Here is a 12,328-nt window from a genome sequence, read left to right as displayed (position 1 = left end):
ATTATCATTATTATCTCCAAATCAACATAGAGATGAAATTCATCCAAATTATATACATTCTTCCAATGGAAGAAGAGGAGAAAGGAAACTGTGAGAGACATCTGGGATGCAATATTGTTTTAGTTATTATATTAAACACAGATATTACATAGACATATAAACTTTGATATTATTTGCTCTCACGAATTGTGAAAACTTGGTAACAGTGGAAAGATTTTCACCAATATTAGTAAGAGCAGTTTCAGTTTTTCTAATCTATCCCAGTTGATGTTAACTCCAGAGTCCTTTTACAAATACATAAGAGTTTACATTATGGGATTTTAATTAAAGTGTGAGCAGTTGGTAATGGAATGCAAACAACAACACATAGGAACACGTCTGCAAGCCACCAGGACCGCACAGCGACTGCAGTCCATGCAGAGGCCCTCAGAGAAACCTGCACAAGTTGCTCCCCCTCCCAACCTGCTTGGCGGCTTCCCAGCACGAAGCACACCTGTTAGGAAGACAGTGACTACAGACACACAGACACACACGAAGGCCCGGATGCTTCCCGTCAGCACCTAGGGAACGGCAGAGAGCATTCATCTTCCGTGCCACAGTTTTATCTCTCAGAAGGCGAGTTTCCACCCTGGGTGTTGGCAGCACTTCTGAAGGGAAACAGCCGTTGGAAAGAGTTTCTTACTGTCTGGCTGTACATCCTACGGCCTCCCAGAGCAGTGGATTCCCTTCCCTAACCCCCGCAATGAAAATAAATGATAGGTCTCTCTGAAATGCACAGCTGCTTCCCTCAGTCCACAGAAACCTAAGTTGGTCACACACTCTACAGACAAGTACATCGCCAAGGGTTCGTGAGGGAAGCTGGTGTTTGCACAGCGCGCCCCTCCCACTCAGGCTGCGTCCCAGACAAGATGTGTGTTCATCACGAGAGACGACCCGTCTACCCCAAACAAGCGGCCTGGTAGGAACGAGATGATCTAATCATGGAGGGGGCAGGTTAATTTGTTTCTGTTGGTTTTTAATAGTTACTCTTCTGTCCTCAGAAAGGTGAAGAAAATTGTTATTCTCAGTAAGAACCATTCTCCATGTTGCAACATGCTCCTTGTACATCTTAAGAAATAGAAAAAAAGCCTTTTTAAGAACTGTATTCATGTAACTTCTTCGAAACTCCTCAGGAGATCCCACCACGCACACGCGCGCGAACACAGGATTCACGGCTATCTATGCTCACGTGTCTCTAGTGGCGCCGCGTCCACACGGGACAGAAACATTGGCCTGAGTCTGGGGGCGGGCAGACCCCGATCTCACCGGCCTGGACCAGTGCGCCCCACACCTCGTCCCCACGTCGGTACGTAAATATGGATATACGCCTCATCAGCGACGTGGGGTAGTTGTGGTAGTTAATGAGAAGGCTCTTGTCTGATTTTCTATCTAATTACGGCCGCCTGCTGGGTTTTTGTACAGGATATTCACGCAGCATGCTGGAGCTTAATCGTCACAGGGAGGATCGTAAAGATTTAATTAGGACTGCATGCGGAAGCGCAGAAAAACAACTCAGACTCGTAATTACTAGACTTCTTTAGTTAAAAGTGATACCAGAGGTTGCTTTAAGACACTAGGGTGTGTTTGAGTGAGTGTATGTGTGTGTGTGTGTGTGTGTATATGTGTGTGCGTGCGTGCGCAAGCGCGTGTTGGGAGGTTTGCCTTAACATCCTTATATATTTATAGTCATGCGCGGTAGAGGTGTTGAGAGATTAGAGAGCAAAGATTGGAAGAAAAGTGTTCCTGGTAACCAAACAAACTCCCACCTCGGTGTCATCTCAGTCCCTCTTTCTTTCTGATGCAGTTTTTGTGAATGGTTACACCGTCCCTTACCCCGCGCCCCCACCGCACACAATGGGTGAAATGTAGCATTCCCAGAGCCCAAACAGCGATTTGCTACTTTAATAGGCCCTGTGAGTAAATTGAAATAGAAATTGACAGGGTTTTATAGTTTCATTTAAAAAAATATTAGAAGCATTTGGTTAATTAGCTTTCCTCTTTCTTTTCTCTCACGGTTGGGGCGGTGGCCGTGTGTGTGTGTGTGTGTGTGTGTGTGTGTGTGTGTGTGTGACACAGCAGCCCCCACCTCAGCCCTCAGCCAAGTGAGCACCCCTCTTTGTGAGGCCCCCCGCCGGGCAGACCCTCGGGATCTGTCTGGTCCGGGCTGGGGGGGGGGGTGCAGGGGACCCAGAGCGCACATCTGGCCCTTGAGAGCAAACACGTGACTAAGGTAGGCCAAGGCACTCTCTGGTCCCCTTTAAAGACCCGGGGCAGCCAACCCATTCCTTAGCTGCAGGGGAAGTTGAAACCCAGACGGGTCCTGTTCTTGAGCCCCTGAGCTCCAGGTTCCGAAGTCGGAAGTGGACCCTCTGGAACCGGGAGCGTGGTCCTAGGTCTATCTCCTCTCCCCTGTCTTTGTCACCTGCCCTGTGTCAGTCAAGCACACCTAGGCGAGATCATCCAGTCTGGGAAAGACGCGGGGGTGCCTTCCCTGCGTCCCTCTGCACTGAGCTCATGCACAGGCCTCCCCACTTGGCCGGTCCACCTGCACGGACGCTTTTAGGGAAAGAACGGGGCAGAGAGGGGGTGAGCCGGGCAGCAGGCGAGGCCGGGCCTGCACCTTCTCCCCACCTCTTCCGTTTGGGTTTCTCGCCCGCGCCGCTTTGACAGGGGTGTTCTCCCGAAGGCACAGACCTGACCCTGTTTTATTTCTCGCCCTTTTTTATTTGGCTAAACACTCAAAACTCACAATTACACACACACACACACACACACACACAAATATATATATATATATATTTAAAATCGAAAACCAAATAAATCCGTTCCCTCTTTTGGGGGAATTCCTATGTTTGTCACCTGAGCCACTCCGCCAGCAGGCTGGGGGTGACAGCTAATGTTAGCGTTGCCAACAGCAATGGTGATGAGCTGATCCCCTTTCATTATCTAGCACTTTGAACCGTACTCAGAAAGGTTAATTTAAAAACTCTCCCCCCCAGACACACATTACCCCAAAGCATTAAAACAACCCACATCTATTAAATATTTCCTTTCTCCTATGGTATTCTGAAATGAAGATTTTCTCTAGACGGGGACAGTCAGGCTTGGTTAAATCAACAGAACTGCCATTCCTATTACTCTGGATAAATTCAGCCAAGGATCAGGTGATACCATCATTTTTGTAAATAATAAATAACTGAATTTCCTTCCAAACAATAAACCATCACAGCCTATGCAAGACAGCATTCGATGCTGCCACCATATTTTAACTGTTCAAAATATATTTTTAAAAAATAAAAGTAGAGAAGAAGGACTTGCACACTTCTTTCCCTTTCCCATTGTGTTTTCCTTTGCTTCAGAGGTATGTCTAAAATGATGCATAATGTATACAACTATGCCAATGAGACCAAAGTGTCAATTAAATACCTTTCAACCACATTTATCTTTTCTGAAGACTATTTAAACTAAGGAGCAAAAGGAGCCCCGCTCAGAATCACCCAGACAGGTCTGAGAAATCATCTCTGATGTGTCTTTGTTTAGTTTAGTCAAGTATTCTCAACCAAACCAGGCTCCATTGTGCAGGTAGCAGATGGGATAGTGCAGGGGTAGGGGGAGTGTTTGGAGCCTTTTGTTTTAAGAAATAAGCACGTGACGCCTTTCAATTGGGATGATGGCTTTGAGGAGTGGTGAGCATTAATAGGGGGGTGGGGGAGGCCGGGAGAGGGAGGTGGAGAATATTACTCCACAGCCCTTTAATGGACCAAACTGTGGAAAGAATCTCTACAATGGTAGTTGTCCTCATGGGCTCCCAAACAGCATGTGGCTTTCTGTGTCTCTTCCCACAAATATTTCATTTCTTGGGTGATGACTCTAGAGCTCAAGTATTTTGGAAAAGGGCTCTGCAGCTTATAGGACATTCAAAGTAATACCTGGCTTGGACAAATATAGCACATTTCCCCCCTAGCCATTGTGAACTGTGATGCTTAACCAAGTCTTTGCGAATCCAGCAGGAACCTCTGAGGCCTACAGAGGGCCCTGCGCCTCCACGCAGCAGCCCCGACCCTGAGGCGACCCGGGCCTCCCCTGCCAAGGCCCGAGGTCAGGCCTGTTATGGGAGGTACTGGGGGGGGGCAGTGCACTGAAGAGGGGACCCAGCTTGCTCACCCAAAGCGCAAGAGAATAGGAAGGAGCCGGCAGCCAAGGCGAGACCAACATCTAGCCTTAATTCTGAGGACCCTAATTGATCAAATCCACACATATATTTTTCTCCTTCATGATTTCACTTCTAGTGGTTCTACCTTTCATGATTGGACCTCCAGAAACAGTCACTATAGGGCCATACACGTACCTACACACATAAATGGTTCTATATGTCGTGAACAGCACCAGGTCCTATTCTTTAAAGACGGAAACTGCCTCCCAGACAGAAGACAGAGCTGGCCCACCACCGCTGCTCCCCCTGCTCGGAGCACTAGCTATTTATTTATTGGTTTTATTTTTGCGTTCGTGTGTTTGTGGTTACCTGGACGTCTTCCATTCCGGGGTGGCCGAGGCCGTGCAGCGAGAGGCTGTCGCCCATGCCGGCGTCCAGGCCGTGGTGCGCCGAGTGCAGCAGCACGTCCGGCCTGCGGACCGAGTGGTAGTCCCTTCGGGGGTCGAGGCCCGAGAGCTGGGGCAGGGCCGCCCGAGGCTGGGGCAGGAGGGAGCCGGCTTCGGAGCCCACTTCTTGCCGCTGCCGTTGGCCCCAGGGGTGCTGCTGGGGCTGGTGCAGGGGGTTCAGGGAGTAGGGGTCGTTGACGTGGGAGTAGGGGTCCTGGCTCTGGTGGTAGGGGAGCGGCTGGTACGGGGGCGGGAAGTAGGGCGGCTGGAAGTCCGACGACGGCGTGTGGGACAGCGGCGGGGCGCTCGAGTACGGGCCCTGGGACACCGAGCCCAGCTGGGAGAGCCTGGAGCTGTGGCTCGGGACGCCATCGTGCCGGTCCTGGGAGCAGAGACAGGGCGGGAGAGAGAGGGAGAGAGGGAGAGGGAGGGAGGGAGAGAGAGAGAGAGGGAGAGAGGGAGAGAGAGAGAGGGAGAGGGAGAGGGAGAGAGAGAGAGAAGAAAAAAAATTACAAGGACAAATGGAGCAGCCTGGCTTCAGTACGTTCTTCCCGGGACGGGGGAAGCCAGGAGCCTGCAACTCACACTGCCAGGTTGACTTACAGGGCGAATGATTTCCAGCAACCCCCAAGGCAAGGCTTTGGGGGGAAACGGAAAGAGTCCCCCACGTAACTGACACGAGCCTTCAGCTGGGGTGCAAAGCCAGCGCAGACGGCGTGGGGGACACCCGCGTGTGGAAGGCGAGTCTGAACTCCTTAATTAGGAATACAGCAGGCTTGCGCGTGGGATTGGCTCTTCTGGGTGTTTTAAGCAATTTTTTCTAACTCTGCCAGAGTTCCAAAGCATGATAAGTAAAACTTCACACTGTTTTCTGTGCTGCTCCTCCAGCTCAAAACCAGCTTCTGCCCGCACGGGCAACCCACTGGGCTGTCCTGTCGGGGGGCTCCCACCCAGCCTGGCCATTCCAGGAGCTCCGAGAACCGGCCTGGACGCAGTTTCCGGCCCCCCTCCCTCCCCGAGAGAACTTCATTTAGGTAGAGTTTGACTGGAATAGATCTCATTCAAAATCCTAGTCTAAGCCCATGTTCCATTGAGTTGTGGATGGAAGGAGCTGTGTCTGAGGTCGCTTTTCTGTATCTAACGCTGTTCCCCTCCAGGGCGTGAATGCGAAGGCCCTGAGGTCGGAAGGGGGTGAGGAAAAAGCCCTGACAAGTTACTGTGGGTCCTGTCTGGAGGGGTAAACTAAGTGAAGAGAGGAGGTGTGTGTGTGTGTGTGTGTGGGGGGGTGTTTAAGCGTTTTCCTCTCCTCGGTGGAAATGCCACGGTCAAGTCCCCATGGTTCTTTTTTTGGAGAAATAGTTATTACCTAAATTTCCAAACTGCAGTGGCAAATGAAAAGTTTTCTGCCTGGCCTCCCCCTCCCCGGCTGACTGAGGGAGCTCGGAGGGAGCGCACACAATGCAGAGAGAAGCAGCTGCAGCCTCGTCCAATTACGGTGCTAAATGACCAAGCCGAAGGCGCTCGAAGGGAGACGGAGACAGAGAGAGCGAGACGCGGACACGCACACGGAGACGGAGAATGGAAGGAGACAGGGAGAGGAGGGAGCATGCAATTCCGGCACAACGTGAATCCGAACTCACCATGGATGAATAGGTGTGGACTAACATCTGGAAAAAAAAGCCTGGTTACTGCTCAAAATCAAACAATGATTAAAAAAAAAAATCAAGGAGTCCGCGGAGAAACGAGCTGGACACAGTAGCCGAGCTTGAGGTGTTTCCAGGAGAAGCCATCAAAAAAAAAAAAAAAAAAAAAAAAAAAAAAAGCCCCCCCCCCCCCCCACAAGATTGGCGCTGCCTGTCACACAGACAGAGCTGTTCCTCCGTCTCGCTGTCTTTTTGGCCTTTTATTTTTTTTCTTCCGCCGGTTCTTCGGGGCTCCAGAAGCAGTCCTCTTCCACCCGGAGCTGGGCTCAGACTGCTCCGGCGCCCCTTCCTCCCTCCGCTTGCCTACACCGCCTCATAATAATTGATATTCATGACTATTAATATTACACGAGTACTTTAAAGGGAGAATGGAGGACAAATGGAGCGTGAAGCAGCAGCGAGCCCAGAGCTCCCCTACTATTGTAAATGACGTTCATTCAGTGGAGAATTACTAGATGTAATCAGACGAGGGGGCTGGCAAAGGCAGACTGGGGAAAAAGTTTAGCAGGAAAGAGGCAGAACTTCGATTCACTGAGCTGGGGACGCGCGTAAAAGCAGCCTCTGCTTCCGCGGACAGGGCAGCGAGCGAGAGCCTCGCGGGGGGCTCGTGAAGAACGTGGGTGTCCTTGTTCCTGGAGAGGGGCTTTCCTACTGGGGAGAACTGATCGCCCTGGGAGCCCTGTCTGCAGCTTAGAAAACAAAATAGAAAGGCGTTGCCTCCTCATCTAGAGGAGAAGAAGAAACCGGTGGGCCCCGTTGTTTACAGTGACGTTGGCAGACCTTCACTGAATATGGGGGGTTCTGCTTATTTATGAAAGGAGCGAGGCGAGATGGGGTGCTTTTCCTCCCTTAGGTAGTCTCTCCCTCTTGAATGCTCCCACAGTCTGTGATTTTTACCCCAATTTAAAATATGTGCAATCAATCTTCAGGTACACTAAACTTATCATTTCCAGGCAAAGCCAGGGGCAACAGAAAACCTTTTCGGATATTTCAGGAACCCGTTCAACTGGCTTGACTGCCATTTCTGTTAAAGTTCAACCTTCCTCCCGACTTAAATAGGCTCCTTCAACCAGGCTGCGGGTTCTCCTATGTTTCCGAGCCGAAAATTTAGGCAGCTGGGAATGCCTACATTATTCCGTCTCTTTCTCTGCCTCTCCCCTGTCTCCCTCCCTCTTTATTCTCTACTCTTCCACTCCACCCCTTCCCCGATCTCTCGCCCTCCCTCCTTTCTCATTTAGCCAGTTTACTTTTCCTAATCAAAGAGCCAGTTCTAAGTGCTTACGTTTAGAACCCACTGACACCCCTCTGCGTCTCCTCCGAGCTGTTTACAGCGTGGCCCCACGCCCGCCGGTGTCATGCCCACTTCGGCCGCTCACTTTCTTTCTTTTTTTCTTTTTCTTTAATCTTTTTACTCTATTTTGTAGCCTCTTCGACTTCGTCTTCCTCCCGTTTGTTAAAGAATGAAAAGGAGGAGGCCGAACTGAAACAAACACCGCAAGGCGGAGGCACGGCTTTCTTCCAGTTAATACAGAACCACAGAGGGAAAGGGACCCCGAGCTTCATCTGCAGAAAGACGGACCTCTCTCTCTCTCTCTCTCTCTCTCTCTCTCTCTCTCTCTCTCACACACACACACACACACACACACACACACACACACACACACACACGGCCCAAAACTCAGATTCAGGGCCGGGCAGAGCCGGGGGAGCCTGGGCGCAGCGGGCGAGCCCGTCTGTCCCGCGGGGCTGGGCCGGCGGCGTGGCCGGCGCTCGCGGGCGCTCCGAGCGCGCCCCTTCCCGGGGTCCGCAGGGCGGCTCCGAGCGGAGCCCCTGCGCGTCCCGCTGCGCCAGCTCCGTCCCTCCGCGCGCGGCCGGCGCTCGCCGCCGGGGCTCTGCGCCCCCCGCGTCCCGCCTCTCTCCGCCGCTCGCTCGGGGCAGACTCGCCGCTCGGCCTCCAGCCCCGACCCGCCCGGCCCCTCACTCCTCCGCGCCCTTCGCCTCTCCTCGGGGGCTTCTCCTTCTTCCCTCCCTCGATGCCTCCTCGGCGTCTTCGCTCCCCCGCTTCCCCTCGCACCTAACTCGGGGTCCCCGAGGCCATCCCCGTCCGGAGCGAGGCTCCGCGGGCCGCCCCCGGCCGTTCCGCCCCGTCCCGCCGCGCGCGCTGCGCCCCGCGTGGCCGCCCCGCCACCGCGTCGCCCGCGCCGGGGACCGAGAGGGCATTGCGGGCGCCATCCGACCCCGCCAGCGGCGGGCGCCTGGGCTGGCGGACAACTTCTCCAGCCGGAGGGAGAGCCGCGCTGGAAAACCGTGCGCGCTCAAACAGCACATTTCGCTAAAAATGGCCAAACGTGGGGCTGTTTGGACACTCTGACCCTCAGAGAAGCAAAACCCGAGAAAAGAGGGGGAAACTGTGCCCGCTCCTGGGTCTGTGCTCTCTCGGCTCCCAACTGTCTACCTCCCTCCTTCTCATAGTCCGTCCTCGGCTGGGATCCATTCGTTATCGATCTCAGAAATTTTATTGAAAATAAAAAGTAAAAGCCCGAGTCTGTCACCAATGAGGCTTGAAAACCGGATTCTCTCCCGCACTCCCAACGAGGAGAGGATTCAGCAGGCTCGGTTTCCTCTGCCCACCGTCCCCGACGCAGTCCCAGGGTGGGGGGAGGGCGAGGAAGACAGAAAGAAAAATAAAAGACAGAGAGAAAAAAGAAAAATCTTCTAAGCTAAAGTAGTAAGATTTCAACCTTCGAGTCCTTTTCCCAGAACAGCGAAGTCTCCCCGAGCCAGGTTTTCTAAAAGTTAAGAGAAAGCTGAGAAAACCGCCCGGAAATCTGTGAGTAAATAAGCTTTTTTTTTTTTTTTTTTTTTTTAAAAATATATATATATATGAGTTGGGGTGTCAGGAAGCTCAAATTCTCTATCTGCAGAACTCTGAAGATGCACCTGGGGTGCGGGCTCACCTCGTAGATATCTTCGTACTTGACGTTCTCCACCAGCTTCCAAAGCATGATGGCAGCCTGGTCTCTAGGAGGTGAGTGCATTCATGTGAGGAGCAGCTGTCTGGCTTCTCAGGACTCCGCTGTCTGTAATGATCCATCTATAATTGGAAATGGGGGATACACACCAAATCCGACGCTCCTCTCCCAGCGCAACTTATATCTGTTGTCTCAAACAATAGGCTGGAGAAGTAAAGCCTCAGCAGAGAGAAAAAACACATTATTGCACACACAGGAGTTAGATGCAAGCCACAGACATATATATATATATATTATAAAAATCATAAACACGTATTTCCACCCAGATACCCACATTTAGTTATATAAGCACCCCTAGGTCACGCACAGTCCACAGACTCTAAACATGCATTTAAAGGAGAGATGGTTGTTCCCGTCTGATTCATAGAAATATACACATTTAAAAACCTCTATATTGAAAATGATGAATCATTGTAACCACGAACTAAAAGTCTTTAAAATTCATAACGAGAAACCATGGGGCCAAGAGCCCCCCATTTTCTATCTAGATTTTTAGAAGGGAGACCGTTCCTGAGATTTTTAAACACAAAAGCTCCTGTTCATGTGTGTTCAGCAGGAGAGTATTTTGAAAGGTGGATTTGGGGATTTTTAAGGGTGATCTCTGTGTTGATGGCTGCACAACTCCCCCCCCCCTAAACTGTACCTCTGTCACTGCAGAACAAAAAGCCAGCTCACCACGGTGACCATTTGTAATATTTTCTGGTCATTTTGCCCAACACAGTGGTAACTTAACTCCTATACCTACACCTCATTCTGCACCGGTTGTCGTTTTAGGGCTTGTTTTTACGGATTTTCAACAGATTCCATGTGCTTTTCTTTTCTTGGCTGGAGTCTCCATTTTATGAAGCCCCCCCCCCCTCAGATGTTGGGAGCGACGTAGGCACATGCACACGTCTACACAGTGAGGGACTGCGAGCCTTCTGTGCAGAAACATAGCACATTTTATATTTCTATCTGTTGTCTATAACTAACTTTTAAGTGGTTTTAATCATGGGAAATCAGGACATGATCACCTCAACCTTTGGAAGTTTTGAGCAGAATGTTCTTTAAAGACAGTAGTGAAAAATATTTGGGGATTTGTGGGGTTTTGTTTGTTTATATTGAGTGTGTTTTTTCGTAGTAAGGTAACTGGCATAGCTTTTCTTTCTAAAGGACAACGTAAACAATGAGAACAAAGTTAACCCAACCTAGAAAATGGGCCCCCTCTAAGGCACAGGGTTTCTGACTTTCCTCACGAAGTGACTATTCACCTCCTGCCCCTTTCCCCACCTCCTCGACTCCCTTTCAGGGTGCAGAAGGGTCCCCACAGCCAGAAGGGAAGTCCAGGGGAATATCTCTGCCCCTGGGGCAGAAAAGAAATGACAGGAGGGAATGAGGAGGGACCAGGGCAATTTGGGGTGGAAGTTATTAAACCTGATAAGAGTGGATCTGCAAAGAGTAATTGTCCGTAAATCTCAGGACCGCTGAGCGCTGTGCTGAGCGGACGGGGACGGCACGATTCCAGGAGAGGGCTCCGGACAGCCGCGGTGGACATCGACCGACTGAAGCCAACGGACGCTTCATACAGTGCAGAATGGACAATTCGGCAGACTTTGAATTTATTTTCTTAAATGAAAGGCATACAAAGAAGGCTCTTCAAAAGGAACTCTGGAAATGAATCTTATGTTCATTTCCATTTCCAGTTTTAATTTTTATGCGTTGCCTTTCCCGTCCTCCCTCCCTCCTTCCCCTCCTTCCCTCCTCTTTCCTTCCTTCCTTCCTTCCTTCCTTCCTTCCTTCCTTCCTTCCTTCCTTCCTTCTTTTCTCTACTTCAAATATTGATATCTTAAATTATACAAAATCTATATAGATTTTCCGCGAGAAGCATGAGCAAAGATATTTTTCCTTTGCCCCCAGAGCTGTTTTGGACATGGAAGGCATTCTTTCTAATTTTATTGTGTCGTAGTGGTACTTGAAACGAGTTTTACTCTCCCCTTCCACTTTTTCTGGACCTAAATTCAGTGCCAGATCAATATTTTGCAAGATACAGATTACAGACTAGGAAATTCAGATTCTCTAGATGCGATTTTATTAATGGGAATAATTGTCTTCTGCCTTTCAAATCAATATCTCCTCTCTCTCTCTCTTAAATCTAAAGATTATTTCTACCTAAAATGAAAAGCATTTGAAAAAAATTATTTTTTTCAAACAATTTTGACAGATTTTAAACAGATTTTTGGTATCTCATTGATTAAAAAAAACACACACAAAAAAACTCTAAAGCATAAACCAAAAAACCCTCAGAGAGATAATTTATAAACAAAACGATTTAAAAATATATTGGTATAAGTACTTTATAGCCTTATATATGTATAATTTCAAATTTTGCATACGAATTTTATTCTATGCTAATAGTGGGTATTTTTTAGAATTAGAAATGTCTTACAATATTTGGTTAAAATGTATATAAATATTTTAGGAAAACTGAAAATAACCAATCTTGTTTTATTAAGAATAAAGCACAAATTTAAAATGTATACACACATATAAAGAGACAGCCAAAGACATACATAGCGATAATTAAAACCCCAGTCGATTTTTCAACGTGGGTATTATTCAAAAAATTCGTAGAAATTGCAAGGGAAATTTTTTCTAGGCGCCTTCTCTAAGTCATTGGACGGGCAACAGCGCCCTCTGTCGGCATTTTGTATATGCAAATCCTGCACGTTCGCTCAATATCTTTTTCAGCAATTTCTTTTGGTTCTTGAAAACCTGTTATTGCTAAGAGAATTCTTATTATAACTACTATTTTTAGAAACGATTGTTTCAGTATATGAAAAAAGTTCAAACGCCTCAAAAAAGTGTACAAATAAAAGTTCAAGCTCCACTGAGAAAATTTTTCTAACTTGAGCCGGCTTTCTAGCCCTTAACTTTCTGTTGCATTTCGCTTTAACCTCCAACCACGTAATGTAAGAA

General features: G+C 49.1%; 1 protein-coding gene and 1 long non-coding RNA gene across 9 annotated transcripts in view; one reads left to right on the top strand and one right to left on the bottom strand.

Annotated features, from left to right (window-relative positions):
- Positions 1 to 10,073, bottom strand: part of TFAP2B (transcription factor AP-2 beta) — a 29,473-nt gene extending 19,400 nt beyond the window's left edge. For 3 of the 8 annotated variants that reach the window (XM_066252433.1, XM_066252468.1, XM_066252449.1), the window contains exons 1-4: positions 10,017 to 10,073; positions 9,299 to 9,435; positions 6,279 to 6,305; positions 4,562 to 5,020 (exon numbers count right to left, since the gene is read on the bottom strand). In XM_066252433.1, the coding sequence (XP_066108530.1) occupies positions 4,562 to 5,020; positions 6,279 to 6,305; positions 9,299 to 9,379 (567 nt within the window). In that variant the 5' untranslated portion in view covers positions 9,380 to 9,435; positions 10,017 to 10,073. Of the gene's footprint in view, positions 1 to 4,561; positions 5,021 to 6,278; positions 6,306 to 7,623; positions 8,391 to 8,415; positions 8,469 to 9,298; positions 9,436 to 10,016 lie in introns of those variants that run through there. The other 5 variants (XM_066252458.1, XM_066252488.1, XM_066252478.1 and 2 more) reach the window with 3 other exon arrangements.
- Positions 8,731 to 12,318, top strand: LOC136319124 (uncharacterized). The gene is made up of 3 exons (XR_010728188.1): positions 8,731 to 9,171; positions 9,266 to 9,369; positions 10,832 to 12,318. It is a non-coding gene; the product is annotated as an uncharacterized lncRNA (long non-coding RNA).
- The last annotated feature ends 10 nt before the right edge of the window (positions 12,319 to 12,328 follow it).

The sequence above is a fragment of the Saccopteryx bilineata genome, chromosome 1 (genome assembly GCF_036850765.1).
Source record: "Saccopteryx bilineata isolate mSacBil1 chromosome 1, mSacBil1_pri_phased_curated, whole genome shotgun sequence".
Classification (NCBI taxonomy): Eukaryota; Metazoa; Chordata; class Mammalia; order Chiroptera; family Emballonuridae; genus Saccopteryx; species Saccopteryx bilineata.
Note: the sequence above shows the minus strand (reverse complement) of the source record. Positions and strands in the feature narration are given on the sequence as shown.